This window comes from Xenopus tropicalis, chromosome 8 (genome assembly GCF_000004195.4).
Source record: "Xenopus tropicalis strain Nigerian chromosome 8, UCB_Xtro_10.0, whole genome shotgun sequence".
Lineage (NCBI taxonomy): Eukaryota > Metazoa > Chordata > Amphibia > Anura > Pipidae > Xenopus > Xenopus tropicalis.
The window spans coordinates 133664452-133692178 of NC_030684.2; the positions used below are offsets into that span (position 1 = coordinate 133664452).

Consider the following 27727-nt stretch of genomic DNA (forward strand, 5'->3'; position numbering starts at 1 on the left):
TTACCCGCCCCTTCTTATAAAGTCGGGATCTCCAACCTTTTTGAACTCGTGAGTCACACTCACATATTAAAAGTGTTGAGGAGCCACACAAGCATGAAATAAGTTCTATGGGGGCCAAATAAGGGTTGTGATTGGCTATTCACTAGCCCCATATGGATTGCAGGAGGCTCTGCTTGGAGTAAAACTGTGTCTCTGGGCTTCCAAAACTGCTCTCCAAGCCAGAGATTTAGAAATGGCCACTGGGAGCAACATCCAAGGGGTTAGTGAGCAACATGTTGCCCCCGAGCCACTGGGATGGGCAGTATGGGGTTAATTCCCCAGAACCCACGGTACAACTCATATCTCTTGTACTTATATTTTAGCTCATAGGCCAGTGACCCCCAACCAGTGGCTCAGGGGCAACATGTTGCTCCCCAACCCCTTGGGTGTTGCTCTCAGTGCCCCCAAACCAGGGAGTTATTTTTGAATTCCTGACTTGGGGGCAAGTTTTGGTTGAATAAAAACAAGATTTCCTACCAAATAAAGCCCCTGTAAGCTGATAGGGTGCATAGAGGCCCCTAATAGCCAATCACAGCCCTTATTTGGCACCTCCATGAACTTTTATGGTGCTTGTGTTGCTCCCCAAGTCTTTTTACATTTGACTGTGGCTCCCGAGTAAGAAAGCTTGGGGACCCCTGACATAGGGGGCACCTACAGGATTCATAGTCACACCCCTTACCCACCCAGCCACACCCATTAAACCAAATCTCCACCCACAATCCAACCGCCTCCTTAGCAACCTGAAATCATGCTTTTACCGCTTTTGGGTCACTGACTCCAGTACCCCCCCCTGTAGCCCCATAATGGAATCCCCTGGGTCCCTCACAAAATATCTCCCCCCCACCTGTTAGATTCCCATAATCATTATTTCATTTAGTTTTTAGCTTTTACAAGGGGTTTTTCTGTGTCATTCCTTAATTAACCCAAGGGGTTGTCTATGCCCCCCCCTCCCGTGGCTTCTCTCCTGGCCATTAGCCGGTGTTTGCTCACCGTATGACAAAAGCTCTAAACAATCATTTCATATAAATGATACAAAAGCTATTTCCTCTTGTTATTATATTGGGGGGGAACTAACCTGCATTCATTATGCAAAATCTGACATAATGGGACTTTTTAATGTCACCCATGCTGACAGGAAAAGCCTTTATATCTGCCGAGAGCTCAGTGTCACCGCAGTCTCACAGGGGACCTGCCCCAGTCATGTGTGCCTTCATCTGCCTCCTCTTCCTCCTCTCTCTGCACTATGGTAAGTACCATTCTGGCTTCCTAACAGGGGGCACATTGGGACATCGATACTGTATTGTATCAATACCCAATGGGAGAGCTTGGGAGACTAATGCCAGTCACTGGGACCAACCTGCCTGTTGCTTTAAGAACCTCAGACAGACACGGGCAGTGAAATAACTTATTACTATTGGCTAGCTATAGGTTCTCTGAGTATATTATTATTATTATTATTTATATAGCGCCATCAATTTACGCAGCACTTTACAGAATAGAGGGGTACAAAAGACAGAACAGTTAACAGGTACATATAAACAATTGGATTGCAGTTACATTGGATGAGGATCGGAGAGACTAGGGGGAGGGCCCTGCTCGCAAGAGCTTACATTCTAAAAGTATATGGCTTATTGTTTGCATAGAACATACCATTTATTCCTTTTATATATATATATATGAGTTTATATTTAATTGGTTCCCTATTACTCACTGTGGGTAATAATCCCATTCAGTAGCTACTATACCCTTAAACTGAACACTAGAGTTGTACTTTGAACAGCAGGATCACCGACAGTGTTTTTATGGTATCTCTCTGTACAGGCTATGAGCAAACTTAGGGGGCTGTTCCTGCTGAATTGTGCTTAGTACAAGGGAATCCCTATGTGCCATAGTTTTATGGTATCTCTCTGTACAGGCTATGAGCAAACTTAGGGGGCTGTTCCTGCTGAATTGTGCTTAGTACAGGGGAATCCCTATGTGCCATAGTTTTATGGTATCTCTCTGTACAGGCTATGAGCAAACTTAGGGGGCTGTTCCTGCTGAATTGTGCTTAGTACAGGGGAATCCCTATGTGCCATAGTTTTATGGTATCTCTCTGTACAGGCTATGAGCAAACTTAGGGGGCTGTTCCTGCTGAATTGTGCTTAGTACAAGGGAATCCCTATGCTGCCGTAGTCTTATGGTATCTCTCTGTACAGGCTATGAGCAAACTTAGGGGGCTGTTCCTGCTGAATTGTGCTTAGTACAGGGGAATCCCTATGCTGCCGTAGTCTTATGGTATCTCTCTGTACAGGCTATGAGCAAACTTAGGGGGCTGTTCCTGCTGAATTGTGCTTAGTACAGGGGAATCCCTATGCTGCCATAGTTTTATGGTATCTCTCTGTACAGGCTATGAGCAAACTTAGGGGGCTGTTCCTGCTGAATTGTGCTTAGTACAGGGGAATCCCTATGCTGCCAGTTTTATGGTATCTCTCTGTACAGGCTATGAGCAAACTTAGGGGGCTGTTCCTGCTGAATTGTGCTTAGTACAGGGGAATCCCTATGTGCCATAGTTTTATGGAATCTCTCTTTCTTTATTAAAGGATCCACTGATTACAATGGACATGACAAGGAGTATGAGACAATAGAGGGAACCATTGGCAAGCCTCTCGACCTTCCTGCTAACATCACAAAGCCCAATCAGAAACATTGGCTGAGGAAAATGATGGACGATGGGCGCAGGAAAAAAATATTACAGTACGATCCCCAGAACAAGAACAAATCAGTTTTCGACGCTGATTTGTTCAGGTTCAATGTCAGTAAGATGGAGTTCGAGATTGTGAAGGTACAGAGAGAGCACGAGGGGCGCTATATCATTACGGAGGATGGAGATACAGAGTTTGATCTTGCCAAATACTATATCAAAGTTTACGGTATGTTGTATTCTCAAGGTGATAAGATGGAGGTGGGATTGAGATTGGGATTGGCCAATGTACCACTCAGGCTAGCTCCACTTGTATGTAGTAAGGGCCAATGTACCAGTCAAGCTAGCTCCACTTGTATGTAGTAAGGGCCAATGTACCAGTCAGGCTAGCTCCACTTGTATGTAGTAAGGGCCAATGTACCACTCAAGCTAGCTCCACTTGTATGTAGTAAGGGCCAATGTACCACTCAAGCTAGCTCCACTTGTATGTAGTAAGGGCCAATGTACCACTCAAGCTAGCTCCACTTGTATGTAGTAAGGGCCAATGTACCACTCAAGCTAGCTACACTTGTATGTAGTAAGGGCCAATGTACCACTCAAGCTAGCTCCACTTGTATGTAGTAAGGGCCAATGTACCACTCAAGCTAGCTCCACTTGTATGTAGTAAGGGCCAATGTACCACTCAAGCTAGCTACACTTGTATGTAGTAAGGGCCAATGTACCACTCAGGCTAGCTCCACTTGTATGTAGTAAGGGCCAATGTACCACTCAAGCTAGCTCCACTTGTATGTAGTAAGGGCCAATGTACCACTCAAGCTAGCTACACTTGTATGTAGTAAGGGCCAATGTACCACTCAAGCTAGCTCCACTTGTATGTAGTAAGGGCCAATGTACCACTCAAGCTAGCTCCACTTGTATGTAGTAAGGGCCAATGTACCACTCAAGCTAGCTCCACTTGTATGTAGTAAGGGACAATGTACCACTCAAGCTAGCTACACTTGTATGTAGTAAGGGCCAATGTACCACTCAGGCTAGCTCCACTTGCATGTAGTAAGGGACAATGTACCAGTCAAGCTAGCTCCGCTTGTATGTAGTAAGGGCCAATGTACCACTCAAGCTAGCTACACTTGTATGTAGTAAGGGCCAATGTACCACTCAAGCTAGCTACACTTGTATGTAGTAAGGGCCAATGTACCACTCAAGCTAGCTCCACTTGTATGTAGTAAGGGCCAATGTACCACTCAGGCTAGCTCCACTTGCATGTAGTAAGGGACAATGTACCACTCAAGCTAGCTCCACTTGTATGTAGTAAGGGCCAATGTACCACTCAAGCTAGCTCCACTTGTATGTAGTAAGGGCCAATGTACCACTCAAGCTAGCTCCACTTGTATGTAGTAAGGGCCAATGTACCACTCAGGCTAGCTCCACTTGCATGTAGTAAGGGACAATGTACCAGTCAAGCTAGCTCCGCTTGTATGTAGTAAGGGCCAATGTACCACTCAAGCTAGCTACACTTGTATGTAGTAAGGGCCAATGTACCACTCAGGCTAGCTCCACTTGCATGTAGTAAGGGACAATGTACCAGTCAAGCTAGCTCCGCTTGTATGTAGTAAGGGCCAATGTACCACTCAAGCTAGCTCCACTTGTATGTAGTAAGGGCCAATGTACCACTCAAGCTAGCTCCACTTGTATGTAGTAAGGGCCAATGTACCACTCAAGCTAGCTCCACTTGTATGTAGTAAGGGCCAATGTACCACTCAAGCTAGCTCCACTTGTATGTAGTAAGGGCCAATGTACCACTCAGCTAGCTCCCACTTGTATATAGTAAGGGCCAATGTACCACTCAAGCTAGCTCCACTTGTATGTAGTAAGGGCCAATGTACCACTCAAGCTAGCTACACTTGTATGTAGTAAGGGCCAATGTACCACTCAGGCTAGCTCCACTTGCATGTAGTAAGGGACAATGTACCAGTCAAGCTAGCTCCGCTTTTATGTAGTAAGGGCCAATGTACCACTCAAGCTAGCTACACTTGTATGTAGTAAGGGCCAATGTACCACTCAGGCTAGCTCCACTTGCATGTAGTAAGGGCCAATGTACCACTCAAGCTAGCTCCACTTGCATGTAGTAAGGGCCAATGTACCACTCAAGCTAGCTCCACTTGCATGTAGTAAGGGACAATGTACCACTCAAGCTAGCTCCGCTTGTATGTAGTAAGGGACAATGTACCAGTCAAGCTAGCTCCACTTGTATGTAGTAAGGGACAATGTACCAGTCAAGCTAGCTCCACTTGTATGTAGTAAGGGCCAATGTACCACTCAAGCTAGCTCCGCTTGTATGTAGTAAGGGACAATGTACCAGTCAAGCTAGCTCCACTTGCATGTAGTAAGGGCCAATGTACCACTCAAGCTAGCTCCGCTTGTATGTAGTAAGGGACAATGTACCAGTCAAGCTAGCTCCACTTGCATGTAGTAAGGGCCAATGTACCACTCAAGCTAGCTCCACTTGTATTTAGTAAGGGCCAATGTACCACTCAAGCTAGCTCCACTTGTATGTAGTAAGGGCCAATGTACCACTCAAGCTAGCTCCACTTGTATTTAGTAAGGGCCAATGTACCACTCAAGCTAGCTCCACTTGTATGTAGTAAAGGCCAATGTACCACTCAAGCTAGCTCCACTTGTATGTAGTAAGGGCCAATGTACCACTCAAGCTAGCTCCACTTGTATTTAGTAAGGGCCAATGTACCACTCAAGCTAGCTCCACTTGCATGTAGTAAGGGCCAATGTACCACTCAAGCTAGCTCCACTTGTATGTAGTAAAGGCCAATGTACCACTCAAGCTAGCTCCACTTGTATTTAGTAAGGGCCAATGTACCACTCAGGCTAGCTCCACTTGTATGTAGTAAGGGCCAATGTACCACTCAAGCTAGCTACACTTGTATGTAGTAAGGGCCAATGTACCACTCAAGCTAGCTCCACTTGTATGTAGTAAGGGCCAATGTACCAGTCAAGCTAGCTCCACTTGTATGTAGTAAGGGCCAATGTACCACTCAAGCTAGCTCCACTTGTATGTAGTAAGGGCCAATGTACCACTCAGGCTAGCTCCACTTGTATGTAGTAAGGGCCAATGTACCAGTCAAGCTAGCTCCACTTGTATGTAGTAAGGGCCAATGTACCAGTCAAGCTAGCTCCACTTGTATTTAGTAAGGGCCAATGTACCACTCAAGCTAGCTCCACTTGCATGTAGTAAGGGCCAATGTACCACTCAAGCTAGCTCCACTTGTATGTAGTAAAGGCCAATGTACCACTCAAGCTAGCTCCACTTGTATTTAGTAAGGGCCAATGTACCACTCAGGCTAGCTCCACTTGTATGTAGTAAGGGCCAATGTACCAGTCAAGCTAGCTCCACTTGTATGTAGTAAGGGCCAATGTACCACTCAAGCTAGCTCCACTTGTATGTAGTAAGGGCCAATGTACCACTCAAGCTAGCTCCACTTGTATGTAGTAAGGGCCAATGTACCACTCAAGCTAGCTCCACTTGTATGTAGTAAGGGCCAATGTACCACTCAAGCTAGCTCCACTTGTATGTAGTAAGGGCCAATGTGCCACTCAAGTTAGCTCCACTTGTATGTAGTAAGGGCCAATGTACCACTCAAGCTAGCTCCACTTGTATGTAGTAAGGGCCAATGTACCACTCAAGCTAGCTCCACTTGTATGTAGTAAGGGCCAATGTACCACTCAAGCTAGCTCCACTTGTATGTAGTAAGGGCCAATGTACAGACCTCCCTCCCAAATCAGGTCCTTGTGAGGTAGGTAATTAGCTTTTCAGTACATTCCCAGTACACATCCCTCTCCCTTCACCCTTTGTTGTGACTGTTTTGTTAGCAGGTGTCCAATATGCAGGGGGATTATCTGTGCACTGGGAATCTAATTATATACCTTACAGGGGCCAAACACAGAGTAGCTTTTAGCTCAAGGAATAACAAACATCTTAGATTTTCCCTGATCAAAACAATAGGGAAAAAAGGGGTGCTGTCTCTTTAAGCAGTGCGGTTGACAGGAAATAGGAACACGCCAGTGTGTGAGACACAAGTAAGGGGGGGTCGTGTTTATCATGTCATGAAGCGCTGTACAGCACCTACATAAAAGGGTTTTGTTAATATTAGAAAAAAACGTCATTTCTGAAGATAATTTTTCTTCGCACGATTCAGCGGGTCTCATCCGTGTCAGACTTGCGTGTAACGCTTTGCACCTGTACTTTCCCTTATATTCACTCATTATTTCATGTTTATATGTGGGTTTCACAAACTATGTAACAGGTATGAGATCCGTAATAATATTATATACTAATTCTAATGTTTAAAAATGATTCCCTTTTCTCTGTAATAATAAAACAGTACCTGTACTTGATCCCAACTAAGATATAATTACCCCTTATTGGGGGCAGAACAGCCCTATTGGGTTTATTTCATGGTTAAATGATTCCCTTTTCTCTGTAATAATAAAACAGTACCTGTACTTGATCCCAACTAAGATATAATTACCCCTTATTGGGGCAGAACAGCCCTATTGGGTTTATTTAATGGTTAAATGATTCCCTTTTCTCTGTAATAATAAAACAGTACCTGTACTTGATCCCAACTAAGATATAATTACCCCTTATTGGGGGCAGAACAGCCCTATTGGGTTTATTTAATGGTTAAATGATTCCCTTTTCTCTGTAATAATAAAACAGTACCTGTACTTGATCCCAACTAAGATATAATTACCCCTTATTGGGGGCAGAACAGTCCTATTGGGTTTATTTCATGGTTAAATGATTCCCTTTTCTCTGTAATAATAAAACAGTACCTGTACTTGATCCCAACTAAGATATAATTACCCCTTATTGGGGGCAGAACAGTCCTATTGGGTTTATTTAATGGTTAAATGATTCCCTTTTCTCTGTAATAATAAAACAGTACCTGTACTTGATCCCAACTAAGATATAATTACCCCTTATTGGGGGCAGAACAGTCCTATTGGGTTTATTTCATGGTTAAATGATTCCCTTTTCTCTGTAATAATAAAACAGTACCTGTACTTGATCCCAACTAAGATATAATTACCCCTTATTGGGGGCAGAACAGCCCTATTGGGTTTATTTCATGGTTAAATGATTCCCTTTTCTCTGTAATAATAAAACAGTACCTGTACTTGATCCCAACTAAGATATAATTACCCCTTATTGGGGGCAGAACAGCCCTATTGGGTTTATTTCATGGTTAAATGATTCCCTTTTCTCTGTAATAATAAAACAGTACCTGTACTTGATCCCAACTAAGATATAATTACCCCTTATTGGGGGCAGAACAGCCCTATTGGGTTTATTTAATGGTTAAATGATTCCCTTTTCTCTGTAATAATAAAACAGTACCTGTACTTGATCCCAACTAAGATATAATTACCCCAATGGGTCCCACTTCCATTCTGTGCAATGGAGCCCCTCAGTACCTTAGTGTTTATCTAATTGAATATTGCAGGCCACTTACTGGCCATTGCTTATCTAACAAGACAATATCCCATGTTACAGAACAGATCAGCAGAGTTTCCATTGGGCTGGCTGAGAACCCAATCAATGAGAGCTGTGTGATCACGCTGAACTGTACGACGCAGGAAGGAGACCACGTCATGTACAACTGGAGCCAAAACCAGAAATATTTAAAGCACAACAGCAGCGTGTTACAGGTCACTCTATCGCCCAGCACTGCCAACGTCTCCTATACCTGCAGAGCCAGCAATCCCGTCAGTCAGGGCGTCAGTTCCATCACCCCCCTTGTGGCCAGATGCAGTACTACCCCAGGTAATGGCGATTTGGTTTCCATTTTCCATTTCCACTTTGTACCATTTTCAAACACAGTTCTAGGTTCTCAAATGTGCGCTATGTGGGTAAACGGTAAACATAAACAATTATACTCATACGTTTCCTTTGTCAATGTTCTTGCCCAATAGGACAAGCTGACCTATATCTACCTGCCTTGACCCCATGTTACTGTCCCATTGTGGGCTTAGCCTGCCTGCTTATTCTGCCATTAGAGTTATAAATAATGGGCACATACATAGAATTTTGCCTCTACGTTTTCTATTTTGCACCAGTTCATATTGGTTCCAGCTATGGTGGAATTATGGGGGAAAGTTGCATTGTGGGTAGAAAACATGGCAGATTGTTTTTTGCTCTCATTTGGCACATTGCATAGGATTAATAAACAAAGCCCACTGCCTTGGAAGCTCGTTACCCCTGCCCACCAACCGGAAAATACAAAGGTTCATATAATCCCTATCAAATTCATAATAGTGACTTGAGTTGATGAATTTGGTGCCCATGTTGTGCCCATCGGTGCTTCCAAGACACCCTATTCCTGATACTGCGCTCATAGGAACTCCCACCTTGCACCTTCTATACCATAATGGGATATTAATTTCTTTATTATAGTAGAAACCCTACCTGATTGGAAGCCACAGTGTCATTATTTTATTGTAGCAGTTCATTCTTTATATAGAAAGTAGCGGGACTATTCATATTAGATTATATATTAATGCGCTCATGACCGACAATAATATGGCCGGTGAACTCTCCAATCAGAGTTTGGGGTAGGAGACTGCTCCCAGCCCACATTTTGATTGACAGAAGGTTAGAAGAGCTTCATATTGGGGCAGTTTGGTTATAAGGGCTTCTATTGTTGCCATCTTTATATCATTATTAGGACAGGTTCATCCTATGGAACAGAAACCAAGGCATTTTTAAACTTCCAACAATGAGCCCATCCAGTAATAGCAGGGAATTCCATAGTCTGACAGCCCCTGATGACGAAATCTCCTTTCCTCTGTTCCCAGTGGATAGTGTTGATAACTATATCTCCACCATATTGCACCTTCAATGTTATTTATGAGACAAAATGCCTCCAAAAGGGACATATTCCTATTTTGAACAATTATTATCAGGGCCCTTGTATCTAGTGGTAACTCCCTTCCCCCTTCGTACAGCTGCATATTTGTTTTTAGTGGCTTTAGAGGAACTTTTTAAAAAAAAAAAAAAACCCCAACATCCGCCCTGGCACAGGCACTACAGTATATAAGAGTCTTTTATTGCTTACCTACATGAAAAGAGCAGGGCAAAGCGACACTTCTCTCCATGAGTTATATCTCTTATTAGAGATTTATAGATGTCAGGCTTACTGGGCTAGAATTCCCTGACTTATCCTGTTTTGGAATGATGCCAGCACTATTGGTAGGAATGAATGGCCGTTAACCAACTAAAGTCAGCTTTAGTCAGATTACAAAATTTATCAATATAGGAACACAGATGGAGCTGTATTCATGGTGGTGGCCACAGACTTTGTGCTCCAAAATGGAGGACAAAAACCTGTGACAATTCTTTAAACCAGGAAAGCAAGTGTAAAAAAAAATGGCAGATTTACTCTTTTTTGCACGCTACTTTCCTAGTCATAAATAACCCCTGGAGTGCTAATTTCTTAAGGGTTACGGCCCTAAGGCAGGGGAATTGTAATGTTATGTATGTTGCAAGATCCAATTTTGAAACTATTTCTTTTTATTCCCTAGAGGAAAGATGGGACACACTCCTAATTGTGGTTCTTGCAATTCTTTTGCCAGCTCTTGTGCTGTTAGTACTTATTGGCAAATACATACAGGTATATTGTGCAACAGAGAAAGGTAAATAAATGTGAGTGTGTTGTTTTGTCATTTGTGTCTAATACAGTATTTGATACTGATACATTTTTAGTAACCTGTATTTATCCTTCTGGGTGTTCTGGGGTATTATACATGGAATTGGCACTGTATTTATCCTGCTGTGGGTTCTGGGGTATTATACATGAAATTGGCACTGCATTTATCCTGCTGTGGGATCTGGGGTATTATACATGGAATTGGCACTGTATTTATCCTGCTGTGTATTCTGGGGTATTATACATGGAATTGGCACTGTATTTATCCTGCTGTGTGTTCTGGGGTATTATACATGGAATTGGCACTGTATTTATCCTGCTGTGTGTTCTGGGGTATTACACATGGAATTGGCACTGTATTTATCCTGCTGTGGGTTCTGGGGTATTATACATGGAATTGGCACTGTATTTATCCTGCTGTGGGTTCTGGGGTATTATACATGAAATTGGCACTGCATTTATCCTGCTGTGGGATCTGGGGTATTATACATGGAATTGGCACTGTATTTATCCTGCTGTGGGTTCTGGGGTATTATACATGGAATTGGCACTGTATTTATCCCGCTGTGGGTTCTGGGGTATTATACATGGAATTGGCACTGTATTTATCCTGCTGTGGGTTCTGGGGTATTATACATGGAATTGGCACTGTAATTATCCAGCTGTGGGTTCTGGGGTATTATACATGGAATTGGCACTGTAATTATCCCGCTGTGGGTTCTGGGGTATTATACATGGAATTGGCACTGTAATTATCCCGCTGTGGGTTCTGGGGTATTATACATGGAATTGGCACTGTAATTATCCCGCTGTGGGTTCTGGGGTATTATACATGGAATTGGCACTGTAATTATCCAGCTGTGGGATCTGGGGTATTATACATGGAATTGGCACTGTATTTATCCTGCTGTGGGTTCTGGGGTATTATACATGGAATTGGCACTGTATTTATCCCGCTGTGGGTTCTGGGGTATTATACATGGAATTGGCACTGTATTTATCCTGCTGTGGGTTCTGGGGTATTATACATGGAATTGGCACTGTATTTATCCTGCTGTGTGTTCTGGGGTATTACACATGGAATTGGCACTGTATTTATCCTGCTGTGTGTTCTGGGGTATTACACATGGAATTGGCACTGTATTTATCCTGCTGTGTGTTCTGGGGTATTACACATGGAATTGGCACTGTATTTATCCTGCTGTGGGTTCTGGGGTAATATAGACATGGCCCTGGGATATGGTAACAAAATCAGCCATTAATATCTGCTAACATGAAGTATTATTTTCTGTTAAAGGATCATTTTCATTGGATCCGCAAAGGCCACATCCAGTGCCGGGGCCTGTTCCAGAACCTGTGCAAACAACACATACAGTCTATGCTACTGTTCAGAAAGGTAAATAAATGTGGGTGTGTTTTTTTGTCATTTGTGTCATACAGTATTTGACACTGTACATGGAATTGGCACTGTATTTATCCTGCTGTGGGTTCTGGGGTATTATACATGGAATTGGCTCTGTATTTATCCTGCTGTGGGTTCTGGGGTATTATACATGGAATTGGCTCTGTATTTATCCTGCTGTGGGTTCTGGGGTATTATACATGGAATTGGCTCTGTATTTATCCTGCTGTGGGTTCTGGGGTATTATACATGGAATTGGCTCTGTATTTATCCTGCTGTGGGTTCTGGGGTATTATACATGGAATTGGCTCTGTATTTAACCTGCTGTGGTTTCTGGGGTATTATACATGGAATTGGCTCTGTATTTAACCTGCTGTGGTTTCTGGGGTATTATACATGGAATTGGCTCTGTATTTATCCTGCTGTGGGTTCTGGGGTATTATACATGGAATTGGCTCTGTATTTAACCTGCTGTGGTTTCTGGGGTATTATACATGGAATTGGCACTGTATTTATCCTGCTGTGGGTTCTGGGGTATTAAATATGGAATTGGAACTGTATTTATCCCGCTGTCGGTTCTGGGGTATTATACATGGAATTGGCACAGTATTTATCCTGCTGTGGGTTCTGGGGTATTATACATGGAATTGGCACTGTATTTATCCTGCTGTGGGTTCTGGGGTATTATACATGGAATTGGCACTGTATTTATCCTGCTGTGGGTTCTGGGGTATTATACATGGAATTGGCACTGTATTTATCCTGCTGTGGGTTCTGGGGTATTATACATGGAATTGGCACTGTATTTATCCTGCTGTGGGTTCTGGGGTATTATACATGGAATTGGCTCTGTATTTATCCTGCTGTGGGTTCTGGGGTATTATACATGGAATTGGCTCTGTATTTAACCTGCTGTGGTTTCTGGGGTATTATACATGGAATTGGCACTGTATTTATCCTGCTGTGGGTTCTGGGGTATTAAATATGGAATTGGAACTGTATTTATCCCGCTGTCGGTTCTGGGGTATTATACATGGAATTGGCACAGTATTTATCCTGCTGTGGGTTCTGGGGTATTATACATGGAATTGGCACTGTATTTATCCTGCTGTGGGTTCTGGGGTATTATACATGGAATTGGCACTGTATTTATCCTGCTGTGGGTTCTGGGGTATTATACATGGAATTGGCACTGTATTTATCCTGCTGTGGGTTCTGGGGTATTATACATGGAATTGGCACTGTATTTATCCTGCTGTGGGTTCTGGGGTATTATACATGGAATTGGCACTGTATTTATCCTGCTGTGTGTTCTGGGGTATTATACATGGAATTGGCACTGTATTTATCCTGCTGTGGCTTCTGGGGTATTATACATGGAATTGGCACTGTATTTATCCTGCTGTGGGTTCTGGGGTATTATACATGGAATTGGCACTGTATTTATCCTGCTGTGGCTTCTGGGGTATTATACATGGAATTGGCACTGTATTTATCCTGTTGTGGGTTCTGGGGTATTATACATGGAATTGGCACTGTATTTATCCTGCTGTGTGTTCTGGGGTATTATACATGGAATTGGCACTGTATTTATCCTGTTGTGTGTTCTGGGGTATTATACATGGAATTGGCACTGTATTTATCCTGCTGTGGGTTCTGGGGTATTATACATGGAATTGGCACTGTAATTATCCAGCTGTGGGTTCTGGGGTATTATACATGGAATTGGCACTGTATTTATCCCGCTGTGGGTTCTGGGGCATTATACATGGAATTGGCACTGTATTTATCCTGCTGTGGGTTCTGGGGTATTTATACATGGAATTGGCACTGTATTTATCCTGCTGTGTGTTCTGGGGTATTATACATGGAATTGGCACTGTATTTATCCTGCTGTGGGTTCTGGGGTATTATACATGGAATTGGCACTGTATTTATCCCGCTGTGGGTTCTGGGGTATTATACATGGAATTGGCACTGTATGTATCCTGCTGTGAGTTCTGGGGTATTATACATGGAATTGGCACTGTATTTATCCTGCTGTGGGTTCTGGGGTATTATACATGGAATTGGCACTGTATTTATCCTGCTGTGGGTTCTGGGGTATTATACATGGAATTGGCACTGTAATTATCCAGCTGTGGGTTCTGGGGTATTATACATGGAATTGGCACTGTATTTATCCCGCTGTGGGTTCTGGGGCATTATACATGGAATTGGCACTGTATTTATCCTGCTGTGGGTTCTGGGGTATTTATACATGGAATTGGCACTGTATTTATCCTGCTGTGTGTTCTGGGGTATTATACATGGAATTGGCACTGTATTTATCCTGCTGTGGGTTCTGGGGTATTATACATGGAATTGGCACTGTATTTATCCCGCTGTGGGTTCTGGGGTATTATACATGGAATTGGCACTGTATTTATCCTGCTGTGGGTTCTGGGGTATTATACATGGAATTGGCACTGTATTTATCCTGCTGTGGGTTCTGGGGTATTATACATGGAATTGGCACTGTATTTATCCTGCTGTGGGTTCTGGGGTAATATAGACATGGCCCTGGGATATGGTAACAAAATCAGCCATTAATATCTGCTAACATGAAGTATTATTTTGTGTTAAAGGATCATTTTCATTGGATCCGCAAAGGCCACATCCAGTGCCGGGGCCTGTTCCAGAACCTGTGCAAACAACACATACAGTCTATGCTACTGTTCAGAAAGTTCAGGTGAGCTTTGCCGGCAGAGAAACTTTGTAAGGAGGCCATTTAGATCCACTCATTACTGTATTGGTACCAATCCGTATATAGCTCCAGTGGAACTGTACATAGATGCATTGCTTTGGTGCAATGTATAAAGCCACTGTATAAAATCACTTATCACACCTTTGTTCATGTTCCAAAAACATGTTCGGGTTTCAGACTTAATATTAATCTGAGCCCCATTTCTATCTTAGGAATGATCAACAGTACGAAAATGTGCTGTTTCCGGAAAATAGAAACTGCCTCGTGCAGCATTTTCCTATTTTACTTGCCTTCAGTTAAGATCGAGCCGGAGATAAACAAACCCGCCTTTTCCTGTTTCTGATTAAGCTTTTATGATTAAGTGCGTTGAAGTTCTAAAGAATTAATTGATTTTCATTTTAAAGGACCACTGTACCTTCCTTTTCTTTCCTATGTGTATAGAGAGACTTAACTAATGCTATTATAGATGTTGCCTTGTTTGTCCAGCAGAGAACGTGAGGGTATAGGTTCCCTTTAATGATGGATTCAATAATAATAATTAGTTCTTGTTATTTTGTTTTCTGAAGGCTCCGGTGAATTTACCAACTACGGAACATTGTACTATATATGAGCTTGCAGGCCCGGTGGGGAATCAGTCACACCAGACCACAGTACCCTGAGAGAGCCAGTGGCTTCAACTCATGTAAGAAACTTGTTCTATTCTATTGTAATGTGACTAAAGAGAGTCCAGCCATAAAGCAGGGCAGGACTGCTGCTTTCAATGGGGGGATCAGATAGGATCTGTGCCACTGTGACAGAATGCTGTTATACAGATAGCTAGAATCTCAGCCATAAAGCAGGGCAGGACTGCTGCTTACAATGGGGGGATCAGATAGGATCTGTGCCACTGTGACAGAATGCTCTGTTATACAGATAGCTAGAATCTCAGCCATAAAGCAGGGCAGGACTGCTGCTTACAATGGGGGGGGGATCAGATAGGATCTGTGCCACTGTGACAGAATGCTCTGTTATACAGATAGCTAGAATCTCAGCCATAAAGCAGGGCAGGACTGCTGCTTACAATGGGGGGATCAGATAGGATCTGTGCCACTGTGACAGAATGCTCTGTTATACAGATAGCTAGAATCTCAGCCATAAAGCAGGGCAGGACTGCTGCTTACAATGGGGGGGGGATCAGATAGGATCTGTGCCACTGTGACAGAATGCTCTGTTATACAGATAGCTAGAATCTCAGCCATAAAGCAGGGCAGGACTGCTGCTTACAATGGGGGGGATCAGATAGGATCTGTGCCACTGTGACAGAATGCTCTGTTATACAGATAGCTAGAATCTCAGCCATAAAGCAGGGCAGGACTGCTGCTTACAATGGGGGGGATCAGATAGGATCTGTGCCACTGTGACAGAATGCTCTGTTATACAGATAGCTAGAATCTCAGCCATAAAGCAGGGCAGGACTGCTGCTTACAATGGGGGGATCAGATAGGATCTGTGCCACTGTGACAGAATGCTCTGTTATACAGATAGCTAGAATCTCAGCCATAAAGCAGGGCAGGACTGCTGCTTACAATGGGGGGGATCAGATAGGATCTGTGCCACTGTGACAGAATGCTCTGTTATACAGATAGCTAGAATCTCAGCCATAAAGCAGGGCAGGACTGCTGCTTATAATGGGGGGGGGATCAGATAGGATCTGTGCCACTGTGACAGAATGCTCTGTTATACAGATAGCTAGAATCTCAGCCATAAAGCAGGGCAGGACTGCTGCTTACAATGGGGGGGATCAGATAGGATCTGTGCCACTGTGACTCCTTGTTTCCAACCACAAAATAACAACTGTATTTTTGCTGATAGTGCCCTTTAATGACTCACGATTTGCCTTCAAAGATTCCCCTTCTGGTTTCCGCACATCGGGGCGTATGAAAGCCATAGAGATAGCGGAGGAGGGATAGACACGGTACCCGTAAGGTCACAGGCAATAACAGGAGCGAATGAAATGCTCATATTTGTTCTTAACCCTTTGATCAGCAACCGGTGTCATTAAAAAATGGCGATTTTCACGGAAACAATTTTATTCAGTCGCCCCCACAGGTGGAAATGAGAGGAATGAGAATCCATTCCACTTCCTGCTGGCTGCTTGCCCCGGGCTCTCAGTACTTTCTAATGTAGGATTCTAGCCAATCAGCAGCTGGCTCAGACCTGACCCTGGGTGATTCCCACGTCCTCCTATGCTTTTGGGAGGTACCATTGTGACACCCCCACTGCTCGTTAGTAACACAGACGAGGGATATCTGTGGGGAACTCCAACGAAAGTGTCCTTTAAGCCCAACGTGAAAACACCCTGTATGAATCAGAAACAAGGGGTTACGTGTGGATTGTATAACTATAGCAACCAAGGGGAGGTTGTACTCACACTAAATGTTTAACCATTAGGCGGGGGGTTTCGGTTGTGCAGTCTCAGTCACCTGCCCGGCTTTCCCAATTTGGAAAACCAGGCAGGATTTTCGAAGACTGAAGCTGCGATCGGCCAATTGCATACCCCCCAACTGCCCCGCTTTCCGCGGGGCAGTCCCGGTTTTAATAACGCATCCCACTGTTCCGGATAGTTCGGTGAATGTCCCACATTTCCGTAATAGATTAAGGGACATTCATTGAACTATCCAGGACAGGGGGATGCGCTGGCTAAAGCCAGGCGCTCCTGCTCCTTATGCGGCTCCTTGTGCGGTGGCGACAGGCACTTTTATAAGGTTGCGCCCGTGCATAATGACGTCACACGTACACACAGGGCTCAACCTGTCGCCTGTCACCGCCGCACAAGGAGCAGCATAAGGAGAAGGAGCCGAAGAAGAAGGAGCGGCTATGGGGGCACGGTGTATGGGGGCACTATGTATGGGGGGTACTGTCTATTGGGGTGCTCTGTATGGGGGCACTGTGTATGGGGGCAATTAGGGGCACTGTCTATAGGGCAATTGGCGGCACTGTTGATGGGGCAATTGGGGGCACTGTCTATGGGGTTAATTTCTATGGGGGTACTGTCTATGGGGGCACTGTGTATGGGGGGTATTGTCTATGGGGCACTTACTATGAGGGGTACTGTCTATGGGGGGCACGGTCTATGGGGTACTGTCTATGGGGGCAATTGGGGGCACTTTCTATGGGGGGCACTGTATATGGGGGGTACTGTCAATGGGGGCACTGTATATGGTGGGTACTGTTTATGGGGGCACTGCCTATTGGGCCATTGGGGGCACTGTGTATGGGGGTACTGTGTATGGGGGGCACTGTGTATGGGGGGCACTGTGTATGGGGGGCACTGTCTATGGAGGCACTGTGTATGGGGGCACTGTGTATGGGGGACACTGTGTATGGGGGTCCTGTCAATGGGGGACACTGTGTATGGGGGTACTGTCTATGGGGGCACTGCATATGGGGGGTACTGTCTATATGGTCACTGTGTATGGTGGCACTGTGTATGGGGGCACTGTCTATGGGGGGTACTGACTGCCTTCTCTCTATATTTATATTTTAATGTAGGAGTTGCTATATTTGTTTTCCTTAGGTAGTACAGTATGAGGGTATAACACATTTTGCATCTGATCCCACCATTTCAACTATATAAAAGGAGTATTTTTTGAAAAAAAGGGGTGCGGTAATTGGGGCGTGACCACAAAAGCAGGCGTGGTCAAAAAAACATATTGTAACCAATAAATGTGCATGTTACCAGTATCCTTATATTCTGCAGATTTCTGTACATACAATTATCCAACCTTGTTCATCGTGGGATGCGCCAGTCACGCCCCCTACAGGACCGGATCTCTGAACAACATTCCGAGAAGCAGAACCAGCACTTTCTTTCTACTGAATTCCGACTTCCAAACCTGTCTCTTCTGCTGGCGATTTTGGGCATCTGATCCCTTCCGGCTCTGCTAGGGGCCTAGAGACATTGAAGCCAAATCAGGGATTTACCTGATGGCCACAAGAATTCAGCACAAGGGAAAGAACTGGATTAATCTAATTGGACACTGGGTATCCAAAAGATCAGCAGCGGCTGTTTAGGCCCCAGGCCCAGGAACCTGAGTGCAACCATTTTGGGAGAAGGAAGGGGGTACAATTTGAGGAAATCTTCACCCCTGGGGCCCTGTGGATTGACATACTGGTATAGCCAGTGAGGTTCCAATAGGCTGATGGTGGTGCCATGTTGTCAGCAAGTAACGTGACTGCTGTGATGTGGTCTCCTGCTGCCTCTAATGGGTTAATGGTAGCACGGGGGGCAGTAATATGGAGGGACCCTCCTGTATTTTGGGCCTGAGGAGGCACCAGTGTCGTAACTATAGAGGAAACAGACCCAATGGTCATGGGGGAGCCCAGGGGACAGGGGGCCCTAGACCACGGTGTCTGCTGCCTCTATAGCTTTAGTGAACTCCCCTCCCTACCACTCTCCTACCTGGGGGTGTGAGGGAGGAGTGGGCGGAGAGTTAGGATGTAAGGGGTGGGTGCAGAATGGAAGGGGCGGTTACTTAGGGGTTGCATTGTGTGTTGGGACCCTCTGCAGATTTTTTGCAGGGGGGCCAGGTGTGGTCTAGGAACACAACTGGGGGGCAAAAAGCTCTTCCAAATGATTAAAACTATGGGGTTTCTCATTCATTCATTCATTCATTCAAACCCTGTGGCAATTTGGACCTGTTCGACTGCAACTTTATGGCTTTATGGCTGCCAAAGGTGAGAAGTGACAGTGCAAGTTGTAGGATCAATACTAGATTGCAGCTCTAATAACTACTGAGCGGAGTATCCCCCAGAAACGACAGACCCCCTACATTTTAATTATCTGGAGAAAAAGTTTGAGGAAGGAATGCACATATATACTGTATATACATATATTTTTTTTAAAGAAAGGTCTATTCAACTCAGTAAATAAATGAAATAAATGCAGCTGGAGAAGGTACCTGGATACTCAATATGATCCAGATGCTTCACCAAAATCTGCTATATCATTACTACCTCGTTTTTTTCTATATATATTTTTTAAAAGTCAATGTATTTTTTAATAAAAAGCCATTAAAATACAGTTACCGGTACAACTAAGTGACCCATTTGTACAAGTCGATACTTGGTTTCTCCTTCAGTTGGCTGCTAGTCATTACCACCCCTGCCGGGGCACTGCTGCATAGGACACACCCACCATACTGATAGTGACCAAGCTCAGCTACAAAAGAAGAACAAAGACAAGATATTGGGAACCCATATTTAGTTTTGAGATCCATCAATCTTTAAGCTTCTTGGGTTTGGTCCTAATTCATCATTTGCTGTGTAGATAGTTCCAGCTTTGCTCCAACATAGTGGAACATGTGGGCTCTTCCATATGGGTTCCTCCAATATGGGTTATTCCATATGGGCTCCCCAAATGTGGGTTCTTCCATATGAGTTCCTCCAATATGGGTTCCATATGGCTTCCTCCAATGTGGGTTCCTCCAATATGGGTTCCATATGGGTTTCCTCCAAGATGGGTTCTTCCATATGGGTTCCCCAAATGTGGGTTCTTCCATATGGGTGCCTCCAATATGGGTTCCATATGGGTTCCTCCAATATGGGTTCTTCCATATGGGTTCCCCAAATGTGGGTTCTTCCATATGGGTTCCTCCAATATGGGTTCTTCCATATGGGTTCCTCCAATGTGGGTTCTTCCATATGGCTTCCTCCAATGTGGGTTCTTCCATATGGGTTCCTCCAATATGGGTTCCATATGGGTTTCCTCCAAGATGGGTTCTTCCATATGGGTTCCCCAAATGTGGGTTCTTCCATATGGGTGCCTCCAATATGGGTTCCATATGGCTTCCTCCAATATGGGTTCTTCCATATGGGTTCCCCAAATGTGGGTTCTTCCATATGGGTTCCTCCAATATGGGTTCTTCCATATGGGTTCCTCCAATGTGGGTTCTTCCATATGGCTTCCTCCAATGTGGGTTCTTCCATATGGGTTCCTCCAATATGGGTTCCATATGGGTTCCATATGGGTTCCTCCAATATGGGTTCTTCCATATGGGTTCCCCAAATGTGGGTTCTTCCATATGGGTTCCTCCAATATGGGTTCCATATGGCTTCCTCCAATGTGGGTTCTTCCATATGGGTTTCTCCAATATGGGCTCCATATGGGTTCCTCCAATATGGGTTCTTCCATATGGGTTCCCCAAATGTGGGTTCTTCCATATGGGTTCCTCCAATATGTGTTCCTCCAATATGGGTTCTTCTATATGGGTTCCTATGAGTCAGGTCTGACTAAATGCAGATAGCCTTCAATGGAACAACTGATGACTTTGCATGTTCTTTGATAGAGAAATATATGTATGGGGATTTCTTCTGACAATCAGAACATGCAATTACCATATCATGTGCAAAATTGTTGTGGACAACATCTATTTACTCTCATAGATACACCTGAAAGCCCTTTGGGGTGATTATGCTCCCCTACATATTTCTGAAACTATCACTAAAGGTCTGATTCATCTATACTCATTTTATGAGCTTAGATGGGACCTGACCAAGGGATGGACCTTCAAGTGGGGCTTGGCATTCACTGTGCTAATGACAGGGGCATATTTATCAGAGAGTAAGACTAGAGTCCAACATATTGCCATTCCGAGGCTCTCTATTCACATGTATAGGGTTATTATGAACATATTTATCAAAGGGTGAAAGTCAGAGTAAATATGACCTTAAAAACCCATAGAAGTAAAGAGAGAGTGGCCAAGTCTCAATCTGGAGGTGTGAGCTAGCTCCATTTTTTTTTTATATTTGGAACTTCCAGATGCCATGGAGGCACCCATAGGTAATACGTATATATAAAATATATACTCAAATATTCAAGAGAGAGCAAAAAAACATATAAACACAATCCCCTTGTGGGTTAAAAACGCATTCTGATTCATGTTGTAGGTAGAATTTGCCTGGGACGGGAATGTACCTCCCCACACCAACCCCGGCACCGCCTCTTACTTTATCTTCATCTGATTAAAACTTTCCATTATACCGCTGAGTTGAATAAGGCAGAAAGTGTCAGAGCCGCAGGGCCGTGAGTTCCCAGACATAGGGCAGGACCCAAAGAGCAAACGGTTGGTATCACAGGATGAGGCATTTATTGGAGAATGGCAAGTAGACATCCATAAGCAAGTAAATGGTAGCCAGCCTGCGCTCTTGTTGGGCAAACAGTCCTTCCGTAGGGAATAGGGAAATACACACAGTTGGGGGGAATCTTCTTGCCCCAGCTAGGGTAGGTTCCAGGGGAACAGTCCTTCCGTAGGGAATAGGGAAATACACACAGTTAGGGGGAATCTTCTTGCCCCAGCTAGGGTAGGTTCCAGGGGAACAGTCCCTCCGTAGGGAATAGGGAAATACACACAGTTAGGGGGAATCTTCTTGCCCCAGCTAGGGTAGGTTCCAGGGGAACAGTCCTTCCGTAGGGAATAGGGAAATACACACAGTTGGGGGGAATCTTCTTACCCCAGCTAGGGTAGGTTCCAGGGGAACAGTCCTTCCGTAGGGAATAGGGAAATACACACAGTTGGGGGGAATCTTCTTGCCCCAGCTAGGGTAGGTTCCAGGGGAACAGTCCTTCCGTAGGGAATAGGGAAATACACACAGTTGGGGGGAATCTTCTTACCCCAGCTAGGGTAGGTTCCAGGGGAACAGTCCTTCCGTAGGGAATAGGGAAATACACACAGTTAGGGGGAATCTTCTTGCCCCAGCTAGGGTAGGTTCCAGGGGAACAGTCCTTCCGTAGGGAATAGGGAAATACAGACAGTTAGGGGGAATCTTCTTGCCCCAGCTAGGGTAGGTTCCAGGGGAACAGTCCCTCTGTAGGGAATAGGGAAATACACACAGTTGGGGGGAATCTTCTTGCCCCAGCTAGGGTAGGTTCCAGGGGAACGCAGGGGAGGCCCATTGGAACTGTTGGAAGCCACCTTTGTAGCCAGAAAGGGAGCAGCCCCTGTCGTAAATGCAAAAGAGTGTTTGATCCCTTCTGCCAACCCAAGGGGCCAATCATAGCTAATACCACTGGGCCTATGGTAAGCCACCTAGTGAGCATGCCCAGTTCAGTCTATTGCATTCCCCAGACAGAACACTGCTCTCACAAGGGGGTAACTATGTGTATTGTGTTACAGGGTGTGGCTCTGTGTGCCCTCACAGTAGGGGCAATTACATTGGAAGTACCAGACAGAGCCGGCTGGCTACACACAATACACACTTAGATGAGATTAACCTACACAATGCATTTGCTACAACAGGCAGGAGGGGGCAGGGGGTACATTTAAGCATAACCAGAATATTCCATGTTTTCCCTCCAACTGATATTACTCCTTATATAATATACATTACTAGTACTAGCTGAAGTAGGTCAGGGGTGGTGGGACTATGAGCCAGAGCAGCACCCCAGTTTCTCAGTATCATTTTTTCATCTCAAGATGTATTTTGTTGAATTTGTTTTAGATAAAGCGCCCCTTGAAGGCCCAACGTTGGGGCAGGGACCCCCGTAACTCAAAACAAGATTACAGATAAAGAAAAATATCAGTGTCTATCAGCCATCCACCCATAGTTCCAAGAATATCTAGGGGAAGTCTCACCCTAACTGCACCCTAACTGCATATAGGCATTATCCCCAAATCTACCCCTTTCTGCCATTAAGACTGAGCCCCCCACTTTCCACCGCACAAGTACGGTACCCCCCAGCTGCACAGTTTGGGAACCATTGACTTATACACTGACTTAAGGAATGTTCATAGGAATACATATACTGAAGGCTTCTTAATGCTCTTTATGTGTTGACTAAGACCAACGATGAGGAATAAAGGCTACTATGGGACTTCTGCCCCCAATAAGGGGTAATTATATCTTAGTTGGGATCAAGTACAGGTACTGTTTTATTATTACAGAGAAAAGGGAATCATTTAACCATGAAATAAACCCAATAGGGCTGTTCTGCCCCAATAAGGGGTAATTATATCTTAGTTGGGATCAAGTACAGGTACTGTTTTATTATTACAGAGAAAAGGGAATCATTTAACCATTAAATAAACCCAATAGGGCTGTTCTGCCCCCAATAAGGGGTAATTATATCTTAGTTGGGATCAAGTACAGGTACTGTTTTATTATTACAGAGAAAAGGGAATCATTTAACCATTAAATAAACCCAATAGGATTGTTCTGCCCCAATAAGGGGTAATTATATCTTAGTTGGGATCAAGTACAGGTACTGTTTTATTATTACAGAGAAAAGGGGATCATTTAACCATTAAATAAACCCAATAGGGCTGTTCTGCCCCCAATAAGGGGTAATTATATCTTAGTTGGGATCAAGTACAGGTACTGTTTTATTATTACAGAGAAAAGGGAATCATTTAACCATGAAATAAACCCAATAGGATTGTTCTGCCCCAATAAGGGGTAATTATATCTTAGTTGGGATCAAGTACAGGTACTGTTTTATTATTACAGAGAAAAGGGAATCATTTAAACATGAAATAAACCCAATAGGGCTGTTCTGCCCCCAATAAGGGGTAATTATATCTTAGTTGGGATCAAGTACAGGTACTGTTTTATTATTACAGAGAAAAGGGAATCATTTAACCATTAAATAAACCCAATAGGACTGTTCTGCCCCCAATAAGGGGTAATTATATCTTAGTTGGGATCAAGTACAGGTACTGTTTTATTATTACAGAGAAAAGGGAATCATTTAACCATTAAATAAACCCAATAGGACTGTTCTGCCCCCAATAAGGGGTAATTATATCTTAGTTGGGATCAAGTACAGGTACTGTTTTATTATTACAGAGAAAAGGGAATCATTTAACCATTAAATAAACCCAATAGGGCTGTTCTGCCCCCAATAAGGGGTAATTATATCTTAGTTGGGATCAAGTACAGGTACTGTTTTATTATTACAGAGAAAAAGAAAATCAGTTTTCAAATTCTGAATTATTTTATTAAAATGGAGTCTATGGGAGACAGGCTTTCCGTAATTCGGAGCTTTCTGGATAAGGGATCCCATACCTGTACTTCCAAAGGGGTCTTTATTCCCAGAAGAGGTGACAATCCTATATCCATTGCTGTCATTATATTACAGACCCCAGAATAACTTTAAATGAACTCTGAGACCAATAAACTACTGGGCTCAAATGTGAGGTGGGGGGGGGGGCTTCCAAAAAGGCGAGAAACCAATATAACCCAGCAGACATCCTGCCATCTGCACCTGTGGTTTATTTGGTTGAACAACTCGGGGGAGGGGGGGGGTAGATACGCCAGTAAAGCTCAGTTACTGCTGACGACTTAAAGGGAAAGTATCACCTCAAATATAAATAGGTTGTGAAATATCCCCACCCCCCCCGGTAATTCCAATTAGTAGTAGAATATTTCTGGTGCACTAAGGACAAGTTTCTGTAGATATCGATCCCACTACAAAATCTTTATAGGGGCCGCCTTGTTGTTCTGTTGCTGTTAATGTAAGTGGCTCTGCTGCCAGCGGTGGTGGGAAATGGTACTGCAAGTCAAACAGATCTTTTGAAATATAATATATGTATATGTATGTATATCTTTATTTATAAAGTGCTACTTATGTACCCAGCGCTGTACAGTAGAATACATTAATACAAACAGGGGATTATTAAGATAATAATAGATAAATACACAGTAAAACAATAAATACAGATAAATACAAGATATAGTTACAATAAGATAAGAGTCAAAGGCACAAGAGGATGGAGGTCCCTGCCCCGTAGAGCTTACAGTCTATATGGGAGGGTAAGAGTCAAAGGCACAAGAGGATGGGGGTCCCTGCCCCATAGAGCTTACAATCTATATGGGAGGGTAAGAGTCAAAGGCACAAGAGGATGGAGGTCCCTGCCCCGTAGAGCTTACAGTCTATATGGGAGGGTAAGAGTCAAAGGCACAAGAGGATGGAGGTCCCTGCCCCGTAGAGCTTACAATCTATATGGGAGGGTAAGAGTCAAAGACACAAGAGGATGGAGGTCCCTGCCCCGTAGAGCTTACAATCTATATGGGAGGGTAAGAGTCAAAGGCACAAGAGGATGGAGGCCCCTGCCCCGTAGAGCTTACAATCTATATGGGAGGGTAAGAGTCAAAGGCACAAGAGGATGGAGGTCCCTGCCCCGTAGAGCTTACAATCTATATGGGAGGGTAAGAGTCAAAGACACAAGAGGATGGAGGTCCCTGCCCCGTAGAGCTTACAATCTATATGGGAGGGTAAGAGTCAAAGATACAAGAGGATGGAGGTCCCTGCCCCATAGAGCTTACAATCTATATGGGAGGGTAAGAGTCAAAGATACAAGAGGATGGAGGTCCCTGCCCCGTAGAGCTTACAGTCTATATGGGAGGGTAAGAGTCAAAGATACAAGAGGATGGAGGTCCCTGCCCCGTAGAGCTTACAATCTATATGATGGACAGAACTGCAGGTAACGGGCTCCGGTACTGCATTCTTGGATGAAGTAGAACCACATGACCACAGCCCCTACTGCAGTTACACAAAACTCCCAATCAGCACCAATGCATCTGTCCCGCCTCCTCTTTTAAATCACATGTAATTGCACTTGTTTATGCAGGGGAACCCTGGAACTACAGCCACCTTCAAGCTGGGGGTAATTGTAAGGTTCAGTTTGGGGCACAAAGAGAGGATAAAGGAAGCAAGAAAGGCCTATGAATAAAAATGCAAAGTATTGATTCTTTACATTATCTCTATGAATGGAAAGGATCTGCAGTTACAGTTTTTACCACTAGATGGCTGCAGAGGCCTGTATTTATATTTTTCTGTACAGGTTCTTATAGCAGGCTAATAACACAGTATATTATCACTCTCTTTGATTTGTATTCTGTCCTGTATATCTAGGGGTGTGGGGGGGGGGGGGGGATTTAAGGGGGAATTAACAAAATATCTGGTTTTAAAGTGGAAGTACAAGTTAAAAATGACAATGTATTTATATATATAGGGAGTCAAATATCATCAAGGTCCAAATGACACCCTGTACCCCTGGTCTCTGCTTACACGTTGGGAGGATTAACAATGGAGCAGATGGAGCTGCAGCTTCAGATTTGGAGCCTGATAGGGGGCTAAAGCAGGTAAAGCCTGTTTGCACATTAATGGGTCCATAAATATATATATTTAAACCTTATGGAAAATCAACTCCAGGCCTCTGATGCCCTGAATCTGCTGCAAGGGAGTTCTGACTACTAGCGCATTGTATCAGTGATGCATGCAGTCTGGAGCAGCAGTGCAGGGAATAGTACAGGGCAGGCAGATGTCACACAGTATTTAACCTGTATAGCCAGTAAAATACCAGCCAAGGCCGGGGTTGGTGTTACAAAATTAAATTTGGTATAGCTAGTCAGGCCAGCCCCAGCCTGCCCAAAACCCACCCCCTTTCTTCCCTCTATACTCACCAAATCCTCTTAATCCCAGCCTTGACAATGTGGCCCAGTCCCCTTCACTCTTAGACTCCGCCCCATGACCTCATGGCCACACCCATTTGCTTTACAATCCCTCCCCTTGCCAAACTGCCCCCGTGTAGTGAGTGTAGTCTCACTTTAGAATTACATTTGGGTGAATTAACTTCATTTGCTGTTATAAATATAGTGTATAATAATATGTATAACTATTGGTCATCCCTGAAACGTTCTGCCCCACCCCAAAACATGCAGCCGCCTGGGTAAGGTGACATTAATGACTTTATTACCCTAAAAATCTTGCAAACTCCCTGTAACCTTATGCATCGCGTAGCCCCGGGGGCAGCCATTCAAGCGGGAGAAAAGGCACAGGATACATAGCAGATAACAAATAAGCTCTGTAGAATACAATGGTGTTTTATCTGTTATCTGCTATGTAACCTGTGCCTTTTCTCCTTTTTCCCAGCTTGAATGGCTGGGATTTATTTGAACTATAGTAGTTTATATGAAGCAAACACACAATGCCTTTACCAGTGCTGGGCAACAGTATAGTATAATTTAATCACATTGATACATTTTCATTTCTTGGTGTTACTGTTTCTTTAAGTTTTATTGCCCCCATCTCCAAATCATAGAGGCAGGTTGCCTTGGCAACTCTGGTTAAAGAGTGTGACACCCCCATATAGTATAAG

At 44.0% G+C, this 27727-nt stretch overlaps 1 protein-coding gene across 1 annotated transcript; it reads left to right on the forward strand.

Moving 5' to 3' along the window:
- Positions 1 to 1185: 1185 nt before the first annotated feature.
- LOC100489858 (signaling lymphocytic activation molecule-like) lies at positions 1186 to 19663 on the forward strand. The gene is made up of 8 exons (XM_031892347.1): positions 1186 to 1285; positions 2622 to 2951; positions 8292 to 8561; positions 10319 to 10429; positions 11741 to 11839; positions 14473 to 14576; positions 15158 to 15273; positions 18331 to 19663. Exons 1-7 carry the CDS (start codon positions 1240 to 1242, stop codon positions 15248 to 15250), a joined length of 1053 nt encoding a protein of 350 aa, XP_031748207.1. The 5' UTR covers positions 1186 to 1239; the 3' UTR covers positions 15251 to 15273; positions 18331 to 19663.
- The last annotated feature ends 8064 nt before the right edge of the window (positions 19664 to 27727 follow it).

Excerpts from the sequence above, each read along its gene's own strand:
- LOC100489858 (XM_031892347.1), top strand. The coding sequence starts at position 1,240 with ATGTGTGCCTTCATCTGCCTCCTCTTCCTCCTCTCTCTGCACTATG. Across the intron at positions 2,952-8,291 it reads ATACTATATCAAAGTTTACG|AACAGATCAGCAGAGTTTCC; the intron begins GTATGTTGTATT and ends CCCATGTTACAG. Across the intron at positions 11,840-14,472 it reads CTATGCTACTGTTCAGAAAG|GATCATTTTCATTGGATCCG; the intron begins GTAAATAAATGT and ends TTTGTGTTAAAG.